The 23,134-nt window shown below is 45.4% G+C and overlaps 1 protein-coding gene across 6 annotated transcripts in view; it reads left to right on the top strand.

The window, feature by feature from the left end:
- ADGRB2 (adhesion G protein-coupled receptor B2) overlaps positions 1-23,134 on the top strand; it is a 1,127,991-nt gene that overhangs the window by 905,529 nt on the left and 199,328 nt on the right. For all 6 annotated transcript variants that reach the window (XM_086955647.1, XM_086955646.1, XM_086955645.1 and 3 more), the window contains 2 exons: positions 2,612-2,714; positions 22,523-22,673. In XM_086955647.1, coding sequence (XP_086811773.1) covers positions 2,612-2,714; positions 22,523-22,673 — 254 coding nt within the window. The remainder of the gene's footprint in view (positions 1-2,611; positions 2,715-22,522; positions 22,674-23,134) is intronic.

Raw genomic sequence — 23,134 nt, 5'->3', positions numbered from 1 at the left:
CTCTCCAACATGGTCCTGATCTCAGAGAGAACTGAAAAAGATCTGCAGTGGTGGTTAAGTAACCGCGATTGGCTCAGTGGTAGACCCCTCTCCCTTCGTCAACCAGGTCTAATAATAGTGACAGATGCGTCAATCAGGGATGGGGCAGCCATCTGGGATAGCTGGAGATCAGATGCCTCTGGTTTTCGGCAGACCCAGACGCCACATCAGCCAGTTGGAGCTCCGAGAAATCTGACTGGCTTTAAAAGCCTTTTTACCCTCCATCCAGGGAAGGTTAGTACAAATGTTCGCGGACGACACCAGTACCATGTAGTACTGCAACAAACAGGGTAGAGTGGGGTTGTGGAGCTTGTGTCAAGAGGCCCTGCATCTCTGTAAATGGCAGGAACATCAGGGCATATCCCTGGTGGTTCTACACCTGACGGGCTCTCTGAACACCAGGGCAGACAAACTCAGCCAAAGATGCCTAGACGATCACGAATAGCGGAGACGCTATTCATCTCAAGTGGAGCTCAGCCCTCCTCTACGCCTTGCCCCCCATACCACTCCTTCCCAGAGTTCTCAAGAAGGAACAATGGGCTAAAGTCATTCTTGTGTTGCTCGAACGGGCACAGAGAGTTTGGTATCCCGAGCTGTTGAGCATGACCATTGTACCTCCGATCAGGCTGCCCTTTCGAGAGCCCTCTCTGTTGCAGCAGCAGGGTAGGGTCCTCCACCTGAACCTGTCAACTCTTTGCCTTCTTGCTTGACAATTGAGTAAGGACAGTTGACAGCTTTCTACCTTCCTCCTAAAGTCTGCAATGTTCTCTTGGCAGCCGGGCGTCCCTTCAAAAAGACAGTATACATGTGCTGTTGGGGAAAATATGTGGCACGGTGTAGAGAACAACAGGTTGATCCCCTCCCCCCCTTCTCAGGTTCCCCTCTTCATTATTTCTCTTGCCCAGCAGGGCAGTGCTCTGGGCACACTCAAGGCCTATCTTTCTGCTGTTTCCTCATTTCTGCGGTTGCTTGACCAGCCATCCCTCTTCAAATCCCCTTTTGTAAATAGTATTTTCAAAGGTTTGCAACATTTGTTCCCACCTTATTCTTTCATTATGCCTCAATGGGATCTCAATCTTGTCCTCTCTTTCCTTATGTGAAATCCTTTTGAACGTTTGCACAATTGTCCTCTCAGGCTCCTTACCACCAAGACTGTCTTTTTCATGGCTATCACACCTGCTCGGATGGTCAGCAAGCTTCAGGCTTTGTTATCAAGGCCTCCGTATTCTAGCAACTACCCAGACAAACTTGTGCTTCATGCGGGAGCTACCTTTCCCAAAAGTGATCACTCCTTTTAACGTAGGCCAATCCAACACTCTTCCTACTTTTTGCGCTCCGCCACATCCCTTGTACGAATAGGAGCGACATTACTAATCCCAAAAAGAGAGTTGTCTTTCTGCCTTGTAAATAAACAAAAAGAATCCACTTCTCATGTTGTGGGTGTGGTCTCCGCAGTGGGGAGCACCCCTCTGGTTTTTAGGTCCCCTCACACACCAACAGGCCCCTTGGTGTCATGCTTCATCATCGGGGTCATCGTACCCGTCTACGGGGTACGGCGTGCTGCGACCTACAGGTACGTGGGAGCACTTGATGGACTATGTGTGGTGCAAGTGAGGGGTAGTTTATGTGAGTGTATAGTGGGGTTTAAAACTAAGTGAAGGATAAAAAGGACCTGGCTCGTGGGGTGACTAAAAAATATTTAATAAGCCCCCGGGCTGGTGCTATTAAAATGAAAAAGTGGAGGTTGTGCTGCAGTCAATGTGCGTTACCTCCTTTTTGTGTGTGTCGACATGTTTCGGTGTATAACACCTTCCTGAGGACAGGGTACACAAATCCCCACCTTACTCACGTTTCTCTAACTCGTATTCAGGATTTCCAAATAAAAGTGAGAATTAAAGTGCAGGGTAATACAATGTACCTAGCAAAAAAACGTTGTTTGTTAGTCAACTGTTTGAAACGGATGAAACAGGCTCCATGAGTCCAACAAAAGGATCTGGTGTGCTATTTAGCACGATTTCAGCAAGGAAATTCCTCCCGAACGATCCCTCCGTGGCTCCGGAGCCACGGAGGGATCGTTCGTTCGGGAGGAATTTTCCTGAATAAAGAGTTAGAGAAACGTGAGTAAGGTGGGGATTTGTGTTCTACTTTAGGCAGCACTAACAGGAGAAATGGGCTGCTGCAAGCTGCCTCTTGACGAGAGCCCTGGCTCTTATTATTTTACAAATTAACCAATGCTAGCAATCCACTAACTGAAGTCACTTGGATAAATAAGGTACAGGTTGCAATTACCAACATTATAAAAGATGAAAGAAGCCAGAACGGCTTACTTCAAAAATAAGTAAATAAGTAACCTAACAAATAAAAATGTTTCTAGCTTTTCCTGGTGTACTGAAGAGGAATGGGGCATTTCAAAGTGACCATCATATACTTGATGGCCATTTTCACTCTTTAAATAACTAACTTTTTTTGTGGCAGGAGTTTCTCTGTCCTATTTAAAAGAGAATGATGAAGTTTGAAAGGAGTCCAACAACCTTTCATTTATTTTGATGCTTTTTTTTCATTGCAATTGCAGATTTATCAAATCCGAAAGATCCATCCTGCTTCTCAACTTCTGCATGTCCATTTTGGCATCCAACGTCTTGATTCTTGTGGGCCAGTCCCAAGCGCTTAGTAAGGTAAGAGTGAGAGTGCCTAACTTCCATCATGTTTATAAGTCCCAGTGACCTGCATATGATTATTTATTTCATAAAGCACACTATTACCAATAAAGGTTTCCTGGCGCTGGGTGAAAGGAGAAAATGCACTTTCCACAATAGACCCTGCATAATGTGCAGAACACATAATTGCATGAACAGCCACGTCTTTAGTTGCCTCAAAAGGAAGAAGTGGTTGGCTAGTTTCTACAAAGAGACAGAGATTGGATTACACGGAGAGGTAGCAATGCAATTACTGTTTAATTCATAACATCTCTTAAGCATGTTCTCTGCTCCCTGTTAAGTGACCTTTGCAGCAACAAACCATTACCCTTATCATCCATACTGCCTTTCTTATCATCCTTTAAACTCTGCTGGAACATGTTCGGACAGCAGATTTACTAAACAATGCTGTTGCTTTTAAAAACGTATTTAGCCATGTCACTTTGAGCGTCTAACAATGTGTCAGGCTCCTCCTCCCCTAAATATGCATCGCACCATGAACCTGTTTTTCCAAGCATTTGTCAACTAAGGAGCTTCTCCATTGAATATCCCTCTTTTAATTAAAGTTGTTTCACATTTGCTTTGATCTGTTCTTGTGCTCTCTTTTGCATTAGTAGTAGGTTTCCCTTACATTCTGTTTTTGGCCACTCCATCATGCCTGCATCTCCGCCCACCTATGTCATATATCAGGGGATTCAAGGAATTAATTTAGTCACAACACCAATATTCAGTGTCTGGACATTTCTGGCCATGCTACTTACTTCAAGAACCTCCATCTGATGAGTTCTTTTAATTTTTTGGTGAGTATCCACATAAGGTCTGTATGGACTTGCCCATGTATTCCGGAAGAAAAGAGTTCTGACATTAAAACGTGTCAACTTTTTCATGAAAAGAATAGAGATGCATATTCAAAAAATCACCTGCTGAGTAACATTCGACTGGAAGACCGATCCTCTTTTGGTTTTTGCAAATTTTCCCCACCGAAAAAATTGCAGTTTGTGCTCTAGTCAAATTCACTATAAAAGTCGAGTGTTCTAAGGTTATATTTCCACTTATATGCTTGTTGCTCCTGTGCTATCCTGTAAGAAAAAAAACACTAGTTCGCCTTCAAATGATCTTAATTGATAATCATAAGAAATTAGTAGTCTTGCACATGTGCAGGATCTCAAGCACTGTATTTTTTTAAAGGTGTATATTTCTCTAGCATTGGATCTTTCATAGAGTTGCACGCATGACTATGACCTATGATCGAACTAGAAGTTCATCAGTAACCTACAAACAGAAATGTACCCTGACCTTGGCCAATTTGCTCTCAATTTAGTAACCCATGTTCATTTATTGAACCTGTGCAATCTAAATGTTCATATGTACAAATTAGGCGGCAGCAGTTGACTGCATTTGATCTGAAGATGTAATTGTCTTCCACACTGCTCAATGCCCTTCCACAAAGCACATTTATCTAGAGCGCTGGGACAAATGTGTGGTTTTGTGTGGTATGTGCTAGATTGACCCTTTTCAAGCCAATTGGCCAGATGTTATTTTGTTTGTTTTGTCTTCGGCTCTTCAAAGTCTTGCAGTGGGTACTGTAAACGGTTGTTTGTAGAACCTTCTGGCCTTTTAACATTTGCCAGACCAACTATCCTTGTTTAGATCAGTTGTTCTGATGAGGTTTAAAAAGGGTTGATACTAGTTTCCTCCTCAACCGCTTGAGATGCCACAGTAGGACTGTGGTGGTGAGCCTCAGCAAGGCCTACCAGTACAAGGGATTCACCCTTCTCTGCACAGAGTCCTCAGACCAATAGGAAGAAGTTGGCACCGAAACTGGAATAGAAAAGACAGAGTTTATTAAGGTGGAACTACATTCACACAGCACCCTTCGGTAATGCATGAAGCAGCACACTGGTCCTTTTATACCCACACAGGGGCTCAAATGAAGGCGGTACAAGTACAGAATGCTGGTTTCGAATACATACAAGGTCATACAGAGAGTGTGCTGGCAACAAGTGGGAGGGGCTGACAGTTAGCTAATTCTAGTGGACACATCCTGACAGTTACAAGTTGAGGACAGCTGTAAGCTCAACTGAGCATGTGCGAAACAGGAGAGGCTAAATATATCTCGTCTATAGGCAGATTTCAAGAGCAGTTGGCAGGAAGGTAGGACAGAGCACATGGCAAACAAAATGGCTGCCAGAAATACAAAATGGATTCCACTCAACGGACAAGATAGTTTCTAAATACAAGATATCCTCTGCTAATGCTTAACTTACTCGCTGCTAAATTACAACAGGACCTGGCCTTAATTTGGTGTTAACGTTTCTCATGATCACACCCAGTAGCTGCCAGTGGTGGGAGTGCTGCGGGACGGGGGAGGAGCAGGGTGAGGGGTAGTGAACTACGGCATACGGCCAAACCGAGGTAAGTAAACAAATAAATAAAACACATTTCATTGCGCGCGCTGCATTGGCAAATGGGATGCAGCGCGTGCAACTAAATTCATTTTATTTATTTGTTTGTTTACTTACCTCCGTTGGGCCGTATCCTGAAAGACACTGTTGACAAATTCACAGAAAAAAAAACAACCACAGCAGGACCATCCTTAACACCACCATCAATGACCGCACATAACAAAATAACCCCTTTCAAAGTTAAAAAATGTGATCCTTCTACCGAGTTTACCAGCAAATACCTCACCAATTAAGGTACTATTGGTTCCACTGACTAAAATACTGAAGGGTAAGAATCTCAAGGTGAGGAATTTTGGACCTGATACTTGTCCAATGCAGCGCCACGTGAAGTACCGATACACAGATGAATATGAACATATGGAAGCTCAAGGTCAAGGCCAGGATGTACCTACCAGGATGATTCTTGTCACCTATACTAAGAAAATGAGTGATGTTGTGGCCACACACACTAGGACTACCTCTACAATAAATATTATCAGGGTCCATCATATCATGGTGACATAATGCTTTTGGTCCTTGCAGGTCTTATTAATGATGTCCACAATATAAAGGCAGGCTGTCAACATTCATCTAGTAGCCATCATAGTGAGTGTTGAATTATACACACACTGCTCAAACCTAAATGCCCCAGCAACCTGTACCCCCACCACAATTGCCACAGCAGCTTTCAGCATGCACAACTTTAGCGTACAAAGAAGAATGAGAGGTCATTGACAATCCACCAGGCCTATATGATGTGTGGAATGATTAATGAGTTCCAAGCATGGGAAATCTACCTCCTCCACATACAGACATTCTCCACCAACCCACCCCCCCCAGATATTGAACATTTTCATGCACAGGTTGAAAGCCTCCAGATTTTATAGCTCAATGTTATGGTTACTGAAACAGATTGCTTCCTGTATGACTGTAAGGATCGAAGAACCAAGCGTTAAAGTCCATACCTATGATTGGCATATATTTTATGGCAAGGAAAGCTGAAGACCATACATGTCCCGAGTTCACTACCATCTATGGAGACACATCTTGACAAGCCCCCAGCACCCGACTTATTGAACTGGTTGCAAGCGGCTCAAAGGATATAGCATGTTCCATTATCGCTGTGTACTGCACCACAGAATCAGAACACAAGAAAGAAAGTTTAGGCCAAAGAATATTTCCCTTAACTTCTGTCGTACAAAGTGGCTAAAACTTCAACCACTTTAAGCTGCTATTAGTGATGTGGTTGGACATCATTACATATTTCAACATTATATCGGTCAATAAGATGACAGAGACAAAGGTGATTCTGAAAGAAGGGTAGTGAACCTATGTACAGTGCCACCATAAATGCTGCTACTGCAGGATTCCAGCTTATGTCGGCTTCTGAAGCCAAGGAAGTTCCTATGTGAATAAACGTGTCAGTTGCAAAATTGGGAGTAGAACCAGTGAAGCACATTTCATGTGAACCCCAGTGGAGATTTCAGGGTGTGTATGAGGCTGGGTTGATCTGCTGAGTCCATGTCAACTGAGAGGTCCAGCAGTATTAGCAGCCATGCGTCATTGTTATATGTGGTTATGAGTGCATCGTCTACAATAAATAAGGTAGTGGTCTCAATGCTGCAAGGTGATCTGAAGCCAGATAAAATCATGCTAGAGATGGCTTGGACTGATGTGATCTTGCAATTAAACATAGCACCTTTTCAATGATTTTGCAGATGAATAGCAGGTGAATGATGAGATCATCAGGGTCTGGTATAGGTTTCTTTAAAAGTGAGAGTGACATGGTATCTTCTTGCACACATTAAAGTTACCACCTGCTCCTGTCCCCATTTTGGTGGAAGTGAACACTTGAGTGTTTACAGACCTCAGGATCTGTTGACGAACTACTCTCACTTACAGCAGTAATGAAGAACGGCCTCTCCTGGTGGTAATTGTAGGATTAACGTTCCTTCAGGAACTGGCTCATGTTGCTATGATAATTGGATTAGGGCACACACATATAAGATATAGAAGCGAAGGAACACTGGTCATACCTTGACAAAATGTTAAAGATCAATGTTGTGGAACACAAGGCAATAAAGACTGTATACATTCATTCTTTCCAAAGCTGCTGAACTCAAAAGGTCTCCTAAGAACAGTAAACACAACAGACTGTTCTACTTAAGCAGAGAAGGAGGGGCACAAGATCACCTTGATAAATAATGTTTTGGCGTACTCAGAGTTGTGCAGTGACTGCCAACCATGAGTGGGATCTCTGTCAGATTGACAAAGTCAAGTGCTGGGGGGTCATCTGAGTGTGGACGGGTGTGCGACTAAGAAGAAATGCTCGAAGGGAGATGCCCTTTTGATGTCATAGTCGAAGACATTTGAATATGATTTTTAAGTGTTTATCTCATCACAGTGGTGGTCAGCAAGCGGAAGAGAAAACCCCAAGGCCTGAGCCTATTAGCCCTAAATTTGCACCACCAGTACTGGTACATGGGCCTGCTCCAGTTATTCGAAGCCACATGCATGCCACTAGGCATTCAGCAGCATCTCCTTTTCAGTAGCAAAGGTCAGGTTTTTCACCCTGATATGGAACTTCCCAGTTTGATGGCTTGGCTCCTGAACATTTGGTATTTAACAGCTTCGATATTACAGCAGAATGCCAAACCATTTTAGCTCAAACCAAAGTGATTTGCACTAATATTAATTACCAAATAAAGTGGAGAAGATTCTGCTTGTGGTGCTGCATCCAGTACCAGTATCTTCAGAACTACATGATTGACTCCTGTACCTGCTGAATTTGGCCTCTAACCCTCGCTCTTGTAGGCTCTGTTTGGCAGCAACTCCACAATTCCATAGAATTTGAAATAAGCAGTCTCAGTTCTTGGAATATTATAAAAGATTTGTTAATGAATCTGCTCAAAGCCTTTCCTCTAGTTAGCATACCATCACAGAGTTGGGAAGGATTACCTTCTACTACAAGAAAGTAGTCCTCTTAGTGGTTCAGCGATAGCACATTTTATGAGTGGAACAGCTTCTAAAGCTGCAAAATATTGAGAGGGGCTATTGGCGGATCTTTGCAGAGCACAAGGCACTGCTGTCTGAATAAGGAGAGGTCCAGAGAATCAGAAGTTGGGTAAGCAGTTACATGACAGTTATTTCCACAAATCAACCCTTTGCCACTATATTTAGCATTTCAATGTATTTCTGAATAGATAGATAGATAGATAGATAGATAGATAGATAGATAGATAGATAGATAAATAGATAGATAAATAGATAGATAGACATGTACAATTCAAACATTTTAATAATGTGGTTCCATTGCCTACTACTCTGATTGAGCCCTATGGATCTTTGAAAGATCCAAGTCTGGAGAAGCAACAAGTTTCTTACCTATTGCTACAGTTGTCCAGTGTTGGTACCTTTCATAGATTCGTATGCACCATTCCTCTTCCGTGTCTGAGCTTCACCTGTGCCATGATCCTTTCGGCCCCTCGCGGCGGGATGCCTGGCTTTCACCTTGCGTATAACCTGCCGGGGTATCTCACAAGGGAATACCAGGACGGGTTCCCTAAGCAAGCGCCTTGATGCCTTCGGGTGATACGTGCGCTATATAAATCGCAATACAATTTACATTTCGCTCTGTGTGCAGAGTGTTTCTTTTTCAATAGGTTACTAAAGAAGAGTGTCTCTCAGGCCTTCAGGCATAGTTTGATGGACACAAAATATTTTAAGGTTACAGAGGGACTTTCATCTCAATAGCGGATAGTAATCAGGCATGTGAATCAATGAAAGATATCGATGTTGAAGAACTGTAGTCACAGGTAAGTAAATTGTTTCTTTCAATTTTATAACCAATGCCAATGTATGAACTAAAAAATATTTTTGAAAAGCCTATTTGAAGTCTAGATTAACCACATTTAATTAATTTGTCTCCAAAAACCGAACAAGTCTAATTTAAATAGTCACTACATTAATAAGGGAACAGCAAAAACCTTTTTCAATAACCTTTTTTAAACAAAATCTGAAGAAAACAAATGGAAAATTTAGCGTTGCAGCCCTTAAAAGCTGCAACACTGAAACTGCACAAAGGGCTGTGCCCTTTTAAGGTTTCCATTTGCACAGCAGCTATAGCACCCTGAACCTCCAACAAACCTGAAGGACCTCTTAACTTGTAAGGCTTAATTACACGTTATTTTTGTTTATCATAAATACACATCTTTCCTTGCTGCGGGATTTAACCTATAGTTACTAGCATTACTAGTTTGGTGGGCAGGTCACTTAGGGCCAGATGTAAGTGGGTAAATACCGGTCGGTAATGCGAAATTCTGTAAATTTCTGCGTTACTGATCGGTATTTAGCCATTCCTAATGTAGGTAAGGAATCTGTTTTTAAGGAATCGGTAAGTACAAATTCCTTAATACTGATTCCTTATTGCTTTTGCATTTAAGGAATCGGTAATACCGATTCCTTAAATACAATGTAGGAAGCACATTGAAGAGTGCTTTTGAGCCTTAAGAAATCGGTAATTACCACCAATTTCAAGTTGGTGGTAATTACAGATTTCCCTTAAAAAAACACTTTTTTGCTTTTTTTAAAGTGCCATGTGGCACACATCCATGCCCTCAGGGCATGTATGTGTGCCACATGTGCACACATGCACATTTCAGGGGTGCAACAGGGTGTCCTTTGGATAGCCTGGCACCCTTATAATACCTCCCGGTATTACTGATTCGGTAATACCGAATTGCTAATACTGAATGTCTTCACATTCATTCCTATGGGCCTCCAAGCCTATAGAAATAAATGGGTAGGTATTCCTTATTATCAAATCTCAGTTACCGATTCGGTAATAAGGAATATTAAGGATTCAGTATTTTTTACCGAATCTTTACCTACATAGTAAAATACCGATTTCTTAATAGCGAATCGGTAAAATTCACTAGTAAGAAATCGGTATTTCTCATTTACCCCTGTGGCCCTAAGTGACTAGACTCAATGAGACCTTGTCTTCTATAGACCCACAGCTCCCTGTCCCCTTATAGGGAGAGGTGTGGGCCGCGGCCAGGGTGACTGACTCCGGAATCTGGGGATCACGGTTCGATCCCCGGGGCCGGTGGCAGATTAGCCCAGCACCATGTGACTCTGGGTAATAACTTGCTTAATGTTCCTGACGGCCCCCAGTGCCGGCTGATGGTTCGTGCTTTACAAATGTGGATTATTATTATTAGTTGTTTCCTGCAGCTCTGCATCAATGTTGGGTTTGGTAATTAAAGGTGTAGTAATGAAAAGGCTTCTGGAAGCATCTAAGGCTGCATATGGACTTCTTGACTAGTAGAATAAAGGGGATGGGAGGACATAGTACAATATTCTAGGAACCTTGTGTATACCTTTACAATTTTTTGAAGGGGTTATCGTGGGGCATGATTTACAGAATTTGCAGTGAATTTGTCCTGCAGTTTATGGTGGTGTTCCAGAATATAATATAAGATGTTTTTGACTTAATCTCAGGCAAGTTCTTAAATGTATTTTTTTAGAATTAGAAAAGTGAACTCTGCAAATCTCATAAATAGCTTATGCAATCTTGTAACTGTAGTACAAAAAATGCAAGAATGATTAGTTGTCTCGCTTTTTACCCATGATCAAATAGAGGCTCAAGACAGTTGTTCCTCAGTGACAAAGCCTCCAGCATCCCTGCTAAAAACATGTGCAAAGCAACTTGGTGAATGAAACACAGCTAGCCTTCAACATTAATATTCTTTCACTCATAATTCCAGCAAGTACGGAGAAACGCTGGAATGGAAGATTACCTTTCTGGATGATGGACAAACACCGAAGGCATATAGGCCGGGATGCCCGCCACCCCTCCCAACACCATTCCCCATGGGAGGAGACAGACACAGATTTAAACTTTTGGAAGGCGGGGGGGCCTCACGACCCCCCCCCCCGGCCGTATTTATTAAAATATGAAACAAAATTTAAAACTTTAAATTAAAACGTTTCATGAATCATGTACAAATTCAACTTCAATTATATTTTGATGAAGACAGGTTTTTCAGGCTAACCTTAACAAATCTCTAATACAAAGGTTTCCTAGCCGAGTCTAGCATCCTGATAAATGCATTACATTTTTGAATTTGTACAACCTAGCATTAAGGGCCAACGGCAAGGTCTTAACTGGTGTCAGATCCCTATCACCAACTTCCCGCCCTCACGGTGTGAGGACTTTACCCTCGCAGCCAACTGTAACTTCCCTTGTCGTGGGGGCCCCCTTTCACTCGACGCCATCTTAAGGTCGTCCGAGTTCCCGTGCGAGGTATCCGTAAGAAGGACAGCGTAGACTCTCCCCCTTCCCCCCACTCCCTTCCGCCGGAGCGGATATCCGCCCCCCGGGAAATTCGTGGGAGGGGCATATAGCCGTCTCCCCCTGGGAGGGGCCTATGGCCGTCTCCCCCTGGGCGACCCATCCGTAGTGGGTGCCGCCCCCCCGTGGGAGGGGCCAATGGCCACCTCCCCCCGGGCGCTCCCATCCATAATGGGTGGAGCCCCCCCTAGGGACCTTGAAATCACTGCTCACCGATCATGACCTTACCGCCCGACCAAGAAATAAATACGACAGTTGTTTTACCTACTAAGGAAAGAAAACTATGCCTAAATCTGCAACAGTTTGATAATTCCCGACTTCAACATTGCTACAAAGGGAAAAAAGTGCAAAAGCAAAACACAATCTTTATTGAATCCAATCCTTTACGTCTCTACAAAGGAAAGAAAGGCCTACAAGCAAGTATTCAATTATATAGATACCTCGTCATACATTCATGATGCAAGAAATGACTGTCACACTTTTTATTACATCAACATAATCACCGAGAATATTTCTTTATTTCACAAAATCTGCAACAAGGGGCTGGTGGGTGGGCCAAAAAAGTGCAGCTTGTTCCCTTGAGGGCTCACGAGCGACGAGTGGTGTAGCCTTCAGAGCACAGGAACAAGAGGAAGCTTTGTTGGATTCCCGTACTATTTATCCAGCTGCGGGAGGGCGGGGACCCGCCTCAAGCACGCCCATCCGTGCATGGACCTCCGGGCGGGTGTCTAGGACAACCTGTTTTGGGCGGGAGGGGCGTGCTCCGGCTACGCCGCTTCGGGCATACCAGCCGGGTCACGCCCCCCACCCGCAATGGTTTCCCGGGGGATCGAGGCACCCAACCATACGTTCGGGGGGACCAAGTGGTCTCCCCTTTCCATATGGGACGGGATGCCCGCCACCCCTCCCAACACCATTCCCCATGGGAGGAGACAGACACAGATTTAAACTTTTGGAAGGGGGGGGCCTCATGACCCCCCCGGCCGTATTTATTAAAATATGAAACAAAATTTAAAACTTTAAATTAAAACGTTTCATAAATCATGTACAAATTCAACTTCAATTACATTTTGATGAAGACAGGTTTTTCAGGCTAACCTTAACAAATCTCTAATACAAAGGTTTCCTAGCCGAGTCTAGCATCCTGATAAATGCATTACATTTTTTAATTTGTACAACCTAGCATTAAGGGCCAACGGCAAGGTCTTAACCGGTGTCAGATACCTATCACCAACTTCCCGCTCTCCCAGTGTGAGTGGCGCATGCGCAGAGGACTTTACCCTCGCAGGCAACTGTAACTTCTCTTGTCGTTGGGGCCCCCTTTCACTCGACGCCATCTTAAGGTCGTCCGAGTTCCCGTGCGAGGTATCCTTAAGAAGGACAGCGTGGACTCCCTCCCTTCCCCACACTCTCTTCCGCCGGAGCGGATATCCGGCCCCCGGGAAATTCGTGGTAGGGGCATATAGTCGTCTCCCCCTGGGAGGGGCCTATGGCTGTCTCCCCCTGGGTGACCCATCCGTAGTGGGTGCCGCCCCCCCGTGGGAGGGGCCAGTGGCCGCCTCCCCCCGGGCGCTCCCATCCATAATGGGTGGCGCCCCCCCTAGGGACCTTAAAATCACTGCTCACCGATCATGACCTTACCGCCACAGGCCAAATAGTTGACCGACTATCTGCCCCGCCCCCCACACCTCCTATAGGTCATGCCTCCTCAAACCCACTAGCCAAGCTACGAAGTCTCCTATGAGTAATTCATTCCCAGCCCTGGAAAGATGCACCCCATCATTCAAATAACAGTGATCCCCCCTAATACACCCATGGGAAATGCTTTGGAGATGAGCGGAGCGAAACAGTTTCTCAATCTTATTGTTGACCCTCTTTACCGAGTGGTTCAACGCTGACATAGACCCCCGCCATATTCTCCTGGGAATCATGTGGGACCAGGCAATCATACACCCAGGGAGCCTCTTGGCCAACCAGCTAACTGCAGACAATATGTGCTCAACTAACACCCGTCTTCCCAGTCTCACCAAGTCATTGCCCCCCACGTGCACTATGACTATAGATGGCGGTGACCTGTGCCGCCCTAAGAGTTCCTCCACAAAATTTTGCAATTGGTCAATACAGAGGCTCGCGTCACCTGCTTTGAATATGTCCCCGGCGCGCCTCACGTATGAGTGGCCCACGACCCAGACCACTTGATCTCCAATCGGTGATCCCTTCCCGCTGGTCAGCTGATGCTGGGCCGATCCCAATTTCCGCCCCGCGTGACAGGCTTGCGAAACTGTAATCCAAACAAAACACAACAAGCGTGAGTGCATTTCATCAGTTTTTTACAACATGTGCAGTCGCACATACCTCTTGAAACAGTTCGAGGACCAACGGCCTAATTGTTTCACCTCGTCCGCCTGCAGACCCCGAGCCGTAGCTTCTGTAGCGGCCCCTATTCTAAATGAGTGGGTCCCAAAATCACCCGGGTTCAAGCCCGCCGCTGCAATCGTAATTGCCAGCACCCTCTGAAATTGAAATCTTGTCAATGGAGTGCCGTCCATGTGTCTTAGCAGGGCCCCCCCCATGTTGTCAACCTCTGTTTCAGATAGGCCTCCACATGCCCTACTGGACAACCGGGATTCCCCTGTGCGCGCTGCAACACCACACTGCTCCCCAGGGCCTCCTGGTCTGTTTTTGACCTGGTTATCGAGATCAGCAGAGAATCGACCCTTACTTGGACGTGATCCCTGCGTAGACCTCCTTCCACATCCTTCTTATTGCCTGCCACTAGTTCACTCACCCGCAGGGCCCCATTGAACGATAATGCGAAAGCTGCTCGGAACGGTGTTACCTCGCTGGGTGAGGAGCATGTCTCATCCAGTTTCGCCAGTAAGGTGGTCAATTTATCCAACCCAATCGGGTGCCTGTTATCCTGTCTACGACCCTCAAGGCGCCGCCAGCCGCGGAGAACCTTCTTGACTATGAAGATATTCGTCGGGTCCCTTACCCCGTGGAGCTGTGCCATAAATGATATGGCGGCCCTATACCTGTTGGCGGTTGCCGCCGACCGTCCTTCTCTATGAAGTGCCACCAGAAACTGGAGCAAGGACTCCTCCCGCCCCCATCTATGCTCCCCTACTGGCCCCAGAAAGGCACAGTATGAACGGAACGCCCCTTCATAAGCTTTCCTCGTCCTTGGCGCTAGACTGGCTGCCACGAGGTCTTGTAGTCCAGGGCATCGATCTGCCATAGTGCTTCGGGGAAAGGTGCCGCCACTGGCTCCGCTGTGGGTAGATAACCCCTGAAAGCCTGCATTTTTGAACGAGAGAGTGCATCAGCTGCATTATTCAGTACACCCGGCACATTTTTTGCCCTGAACTGTACGTTCAATCTCATGCATCGCAATACAATTTCTTTCAACAGTCGTAGGATCCACTTGCAGCGTGCTGCCTGGTGATTAATGCACTCGACCACTGTCATGTTATCTGACCAAAATACCACTGAGCGGCCCCTAAAGTCTTCTGGCCATGCCATCAGAGCCACCCAGATAGGGAATAACTCCAAGAAACCAATGTTACCTGTTAGGCCGCTTGAGTGCCACCACGCCGGCCATGTTTGTGCCGACCACTGGTTCCCGAAAATTGCGCCAAACCCCACGCTCCCCGCCGAGTCGGTCCATAAGCCGAGCTCCTTCGACGAGGCTGGGGGTTTGTTCCACACCACTCGACCGTTGAAGTCCTTCAGAAATGCCAGCCAAATGAGCATGTCCGGGCGAACCTCTGCCGACAGTCTAGTGCAGTGGTGTCCCTCCTTCAGACCCACCATAGCCTGCGCTATGGAACGCGAGAAAGGGCGAGCCATCGGCATCACCCTCAATGCAAAGTTAAGCTGACCCACTGTCTGTTGTAACTGGTGTAGGGTCACCTTCTCTGTTCGGAGACAGTGTACCAGGGAGGCCCTAAACTTGGCCACCTTCTCATCCGGCAGGCGGAAACATCCCTCCTCTGAGTCTAGTTCTATACCCAGAAACTCGAGGGAGGTAGACGGCCCCACCGTCTTACCTGGTGCCAATGGGACCCCAAAACCCCGCATGAGCTCGCAGAAATCCTGCAATGCCTGCGCACAGTCCTGAGTGCCCGCTGGGCCCAGAAAGAGAAAATCATCCAAATAGTGCATCACCTGTATATGGCCCGTGGCCTCTGTGAACGCCCATTCCAAAAAGGAGCTAAACATTTCAAAATAAGCACTTGAAATCGAACAACCCATGGGCATGCATTTATCCATGTAGAATTTCCCCTGGAACGTGAATCCCAGCAGCCGCTGGTCTTGAGGGTGTACTAGGAGTAACCTGAATGCCGATTCCATGTCTGACTTAGCCAACAATGCACTGGGGCCCAGGTGATTCAACATTACGACTGCGTCATCAAACGATGCATACTCTACTGAGCATACCTCGGGGTCAATAGCTTAATTTACTGGGGCCGATAGATTGTGAATGAGTCTATATTCCCCCGGGTCTTTCTTCGGAACCACTCGTAAGGGTGAACACACAAAATCCACTACTGGTGGGCCGCCAAATGGTCCTGCCACTCGCCCCAAGTTAACTTCTGTCACTATCTTTTTGGCGGCCACCGCTGGGTTGTGTTGAATCGACAGCTGGTTTTTTACAGGAAGGGCTCCCCCGAAAATTGCCCGCCGGGATCCTGAAGCCATATGAAAAGCCATCCCTCAGAGTCCCGGCGGACGCATGATCAGGGTATCGGTTCAGCCAAGGGGTCAAAGCCAAGATATCCACGGGCGAAGATGTTTGCTTCCGAGGCACCACATCAATCCTGCTTGGATCCCCCCTTTCCTCCTGCGCCATTGGTTTTAGATCGGCAACTGGTTTCCGGGTGTGAGGAATTCCCACAGCCCGAGCACGCGTGCCAGAACCTACACGTTCCCTGAGGCCTGTTACAAGTTTCTTTGTTAAATCCCCAACAAACCCCTCGCTTGCCTCCATTCCCGTTATACCTGGGCTGGGATTCTCCCCCGGCGCTCGCCCGAAAGGGCTGTGACGGCCTCTGATGGAATCCCCCAGAGCCACTCGTGCTTGGCACCGAAGCACCCGCCGGCCCTGGCAAGAGCTGAGCGTACCATGACACTGTATCCAAACAATCCCATGTCAAGGCCTGGTTAAACTCCTTTGCTTTTCTAAAGGCAACATCATAACCCTTCCATTCATTTCCCCCATACATCGCATGGAAATTCATGATCCTGTTCTGATAACATGCCAGGTCAGTCAACACTTCTGGTTTACGTTCTCCGATAATTGCCGCGAAGATAGAAAAGGCCCTGACCCAGTTCACCATGGTCTCCTCGACCCTGATTTCCGCCATCTTGGCCCGCCATACACTGGGGTGCCAGAGATCTTTCTGGGTCTTTGCATATTCTAACTCACGATGGTCAGTCAAAAGTGAAAACATGTTAATGTACTTGTCTCCCCACACCATCTCTTTCGTAACCATGGGAATATGTTGAGATAAACTTTCCCGCCGTGAGGGGACCAGACCCTCCCCCACCAATGGCAACGCTCTCTTACCGGCTTCAGCCGAACTCCCAGCAGTGTCCTTTGTCTTCTCCCGATCGTCAATCGTGACCACCTTCGCCATCTGCGGGGGAATAGAAGGTACATTCGCTGTCCCGGCATCCCTTGCCTGCTGCAACTGCTCAACAATTAATCTGGCTTCTTCGGCCGGGTCTCCCGCAGCCGCTGATCCCCCTGCTCCCTTCTTTAGCCAGGGTAATACCGCTGCTAACTGAAGTGCTAATTCCGGGGGCATCTGGTCATCCCCCAGTGGCGTGATAACCACGGGAATTGGCAATCCCCCATCCGGTCCTGGTACCGGGCTGGCCGCCGGCGCGACAGGAATTGGTGGAGTTACTACTGGGACTGGGGCCTCGCTGGGACCTCCTCTCCCCTTCCTTTTCTTACCCTTATCCCCTGGGGTGACATTCGGCAATGCCGGTCCTATGACCTTTTTAGGCCGGCCCGAGGGGGCGTTCTGGGCCTCCACCTGTTTCCTGATGGCCGCTAGGCCACGATCCAGCCGGTCTACCTTACCCAACTTCCGGTCCATCCCGCCACTTGGTTCACCAACGTGCGCAGCATCCTTTCCATCTCGGAGCTCTTTCCTGATTTCTTGCCAGGCATGTCCTCGATCAATCCGTCCGTCTTGACTTGAAAAGGTGACTCGATCTCCCAACACGCCTTGGTAACTGAAAGAGAAAGACAACGATTACAAGTTCCCAAAAAAGTGTAGCTTGTTTCCTTGAGGGCTCACGAGCGAGGAGTGGTGCAGCCTTCAGAGCACAGGAACAACAGGAAGCTTTGTTGGATTCCCGTACAATTTATCCAGCTGCAGGAGAGCGGGGACCCGCCTCAAGCAAGCCCATCCGTGCACGGACTTCCGGGCGGGTGTATAGGACAACCTCTTTTGGGCGGAAGGGGTGTGCTCCGGTTACGCCGCTTCGGGCATACCAGCCGGGTCACGCCCCCCGCCCGCAATGGTTTCCCGGGGGATCAGGGCACCCAACCATACGTTCGGGGGGACCGAGTGGTCACCCCTTTCCATTCATGGTCCATCAGATTAGCATTTTGGCTGTTTTAGAACAGAAAGCTGATCAGAGTGCAACCAACTTGAGAATAAAAAAATTGCATATATTGGCAAATGATCCGTCGATATACTGACACAACAGACAGTGTCGACTTGTGATACTTCACATAGCTACAATATGTAAACAATAATTTTAAAAAAGAAGTCTACCGATGTAACTTTGCGACATTAAACAGACCTTCAAGTCCATCTTTTAACTCTTTACTTGAAGATTTTTGAGTGTTCCATGTGGCTGTTATCATTATCTGGCCCATGGTGCAGGGATCTCAAGTAAGTAGTGTACTGCATGAATTGATAGAACAGGGACTACTATTCAGAGAGAGTACCTTCAGCATGGATCTGAGAAATCTAAACCATATGAATAGTCTACCCATCCCGGTCGCAGCCCTTAATAATAACTACATTGTTGTCGCAGAGTATTAGAAGATGCCATTAAAGCGTTCCCGGTAACAAAAGTGTATAACTTTGAGTGATTAAAAGATCACTGAAATGTAACTGTGGAGTGATCAGAGGATACTGAAGTATTACTATCCAGGTTTACAAGGACTCTGGAGTGTAGGCCCAGAGATCTGAGAGTACACTGGATTGCTAAAGCACAGCGCTGCAAGAACACTTCTGAGTAAGTACACAGAAGCCCCTGCTTTTTTGTACAGTCACTGTGTTTAGTCACATGGATACCATGTTGTAGCAGGTGGTAACGTCACAGGATTCAGATGGCACAAAAGACCAAGTACATCGAGTTCGAAAGACACTCTAGTGTAACTACACAGGTTGCAGTGGGCTGTGGAATCTAGCTGCACATGAAAAAAAGAATTGCACATGAAGGCACTGGTTAAAGTAAAGTAAACTTAAGAATCATAAGAGACTGGAAAGTAAGTGGGCTTGATTCATAGGGAACTCGAGTTTAATTGCAAATGGCACTGGGTTATACTTTAACAAGATTTAGAGGATACCGTGGAGTAAGGGCAGGCTATTCAGAAACTCTTCTCAGCATCCTTTAACCGAAGTGGAGCAAATTAAGGGATGAAAAAGACGCAAGCCTTCTGCACAAAATCTCCATGGAACTGATCTCAAAAATTGAAACGAAAGAATACTAATTCATGGGAAAAACTGCTAATGCTTCTCCTACACATGACAAAAATGGATCTCCGAGACGGCCTCTGCAAGTTAAGGCTTGATGGTTGTTTGTGCGCCAGATGCATGGATGACCAGTAGAGATCAACTCTGCAAAGACAGAGATCGTGACCGGGGAACAGTGGCACAGTCCTTTGGGTGTCCTTTGGGTGATATGGCTTATAGCCATTTCAACCAAAGGACTTGATGCCCAATCCGCTATAAATGTGAGTATCCCTCATCCTACCTGCCATCAAGGTCAGAAGGATCATCTTCTACACAATAGAAGTACAATGATGCTTCTTCTCAAACCTGGATATCAACATAAAAAAACAAGCTATTTTCACACTCGTAAACTCCAAGGTTGACTATGTCAATAAACAAATAAACAAAGGAAGAGTGTCCGTCGGAGAAGCGTTCAGAATGGTTATAGCACGTGAGATTTGAGGCCAGTTATAAGTGGTCGGATGGACAGACCAAATTTCAAGAAAAAATACAGGATTTTTTCAGGAAACCCTCACTCACCCTAGTGGTGACATGCTTCATCATCGGGTCCACCGGGAGAGATCGAATACCTCCCCGGTGTGCTGCGACGCCAGGAGACTGCGGAGCAGGTTCTTGTGAGGGTAAAGAGTGAAAAAAGGTTTAGTGTATTTAAAAATGTCTGAGGTTGTACCAAAAAATCATTTATTGGCTGGTCAACCCGACATATTAAAAACTAACTATGTGTAGGGAGAACTAACCAAATAGAATATACTGGTGTTTCCCTGTTAGAGAAAGGTCAACATGTTTCTGCCCGTGGTATGTGTGAATTTACAGACAATAGTGCACATATGGCAGAGAACGAAAAGTAGGAACATGCCTTTACCTCACCTCTAACACCTTCCGGCCCCATGCCCCCAAGTCTCTGATTCCAAACTGATTTAAAAAGCACTACTTTTTTGCTATCTGTTTCAATGTGTTCTCAGAGTTGGCACAGACACCATAATTTAACCTCCAACCCAATATATATTTACAAAAGAAGTGTGGGCCTTATAATAAACATGACAATGGGAAAACGGAAGCTGTAGTGTAAAGTTCCGCTTTAGGTATATGCAAATTTAAACACCTATCTGACTGTCAAAAATCAGTCTAGTGTTGAATAGTAGATGCATGAAAAGAGAGAACAGATAATAACTGGCACATTACATTATGGAGAGAAGAACAATGATTTTATGAACCTTTTTACTTGGTGTATGCTAGCAGAGTTTGGTTATGAATACTGCCCCTCTTACATTGAAAGTATAGAGTGTTCTATATAATCAGGTCATTAATACATGGTTTAGTGAGTGGAGGGCGACCTAGGTATTATCCCTCTTTTGCTCCTCTTTTTTGAGGATGTTAGTAGGGACCAAATTGTATATGGATGAGGGTATGTAAGATAGTGAGTAGTAAATTCTAAATGGATAGAAATGGTTAGTAAATTGCATTCACATTGTAGTAGCTATTATTTGGACATTAGTACATAGTGGTAAAGAAGCTGTACTTGATAGTGAGGAGTAGGTAGTCGAAGAATAATGGAAGCGGATAATGAGTGCATGATTTGTGTATGGATGTTGGAATGAGTGCACAAGTAGTGCATGGATATTAGAAGGAGTGCATGACTACTGTACCCCGGGTCTAGCTCCCCTCCACCCCCCCAACTTGGATAGTGGTTTGTTCAGATGCAGTGGGGACTGGTGAGCCTATTGGTCATCATTGTGAGCCGGGGTGATGTTTTAATGCTGTATTGTTTAATTGTGACTCTTGTGAACACTATCTCATATTCTGTGAAGCGCTCCGATACCTTCGGGTCTAGCTTGCGCTTTATGGACGTAGTTCGATAGTAGTGGGGTTCTTATATGTTACTAGGTCGTAGATAGAAAAAAGAAAGTAGATCATGGATGACAGTGGATAGCAGCAGACCAACAGTAGTAGACAGATTGGATATACAATTACAGACAGCAGGTAGATTACAGAAGATAATAGATTAATATAAGTCGTAGTCAAGTGGTTTTTCACGTACCATCGATTCGCTGTTCGGTACGCCGTTGTTTGTAGACATTTTATGTCATTCGAGTTTAGAGTACCTGATTATCCTTTCATTATTTTAATCGAAAACCCTTAGAATTATAATTTTTATCAGCACCATCGTGCTGTGAGATGCTCCTGTTGTTTAATATGTGTATACAAAGTATTGTTGTTTTCCTGTATTCTAAGCCTGTTTCAGTTTGATTGATATGTAGAGTAGCATAATAAAGTAGTTCTGTGTGCTAATAACCTTAATGCTCTTATTACTGGATTTTACCAGTAGTTAATTGCCATTTCACCCAAAGATGTACTTTCGGCGCAGGCCCGTTATTACATGCAGAGCTATTAACAGCTTTTAATGTGCGCATGAAAGGATAACGGCAATTAAGTAACAACATATGTTCCAGTGAGTAGTGTCCACTCTAGTGGAGTGAGCACCAGGGTTATGTGTGTCATTTGCTCACATCTAGGAAGGCCAGGCAGGGCTCGCTGTCAGCACTGCCTCTCCCACTCACTGCAGTGAACATAATGTAGTTGCATGGAATTGTTAAACCGTTCAGGCATTTCCTACCCTTGTTATAGAGTCACAACATTGTTATCCTGTAGGCAGACATTTAAGATTAACCAGTAGTTGCCAGGGCACTTTTCAAAAGACGCTGGGGCATATTATCAAGACTCTGCGATAAAATTATCGCCGCTTTATCGGCAGGAAACTGCCGCTAAAGTGGCGATAAAGGGCTTGATAATATGTTCTATAGAATTCCAATAGAAACCCAGGTTATACATCTAACCTGGGCTTCTATGGGAATTCACAAGGGTATATTAACAAGCCCATTATCGCCACTTTAGCGGCAGTTTCCTGGCGATGATTTTATCGCAGAGTCTTGATAATAGGCCCCGCTGTTTTAATTGCAGTACATACTAGATGCGTGTTTTACGTCCAAAATATATTGCTTATTTAATTAAATAATATTGTTCAGAATGGAACGTAATGGGAAATTGAATCTCCGTGCGTTATTGTGTTCCAGCTTCTGCAGTATATCTGGTTTGTTGTGCAATAATGGATGTTCTAAGCTGTCTGTTCATTTGTTAGTGTATAATGTTATAGGTTTACACCTTGATGTTGCGATGATCATGCACGAATATCCATTGTAAGCGCTATGTACTTTCTTCTTCTTTTAGGGCATCTGCACGATGATTGCAGCTTTTCTGCACTTCTTTTTTCTATCATCCTTTTGCTGGGTGTTGACCGAGGCGTGGCAATCCTACCTTGCTGTTATTGGTAAAATGCGTACACGCCTGGTCAGAAAGCGCTTCCTTTGCCTGGGGTGGGGTAAGAGCCTCATTTTTTACCCAAATCTTTTCACTGCTTCTTTTGTCTTCTGTCTCTTTACATTGTGCCTGTCCTCCTGATTTTCTATTTTTAATATGCCGTTGACTCCCTCTTCCTCAAATCCATTTTTGTCTCTTGTGCTTGGTAGTTCTTTGTGATTCATTGTCCAAATAGATATGTCTATTATGTGTGCTCTTACTTTCCGTGAGTCATTTTCTTTTCGCTTGCTTTCTGCATGCCGCACTGCGTATTCCTAGTCCCTTTCTCATCTTAATGTCTATTTTCCATCCATGTAAACTTTCAGATTTTCTGGTTACTGTTGTGGTTGAAGTAGTGAAACCACACTTTTTGAGATTGTGGACAGTGCTCTTCGTTGACTACTGCTCCCTACTGGGTGTTCTGAGGGAGAGAAGGTTTTGACTGCACTGTGTTAAACTGGTTTAAATCCTGTTTCTTAGCAG

This window comes from Lissotriton vulgaris, chromosome 2_1 (genome assembly GCF_964263255.1).
Source record: "Lissotriton vulgaris chromosome 2_1, aLisVul1.2, whole genome shotgun sequence".
Classification (NCBI taxonomy): Eukaryota; Metazoa; Chordata; class Amphibia; order Caudata; family Salamandridae; genus Lissotriton; species Lissotriton vulgaris.
Note: the sequence above shows the minus strand (reverse complement) of the source record. Positions and strands in the feature narration are given on the sequence as shown.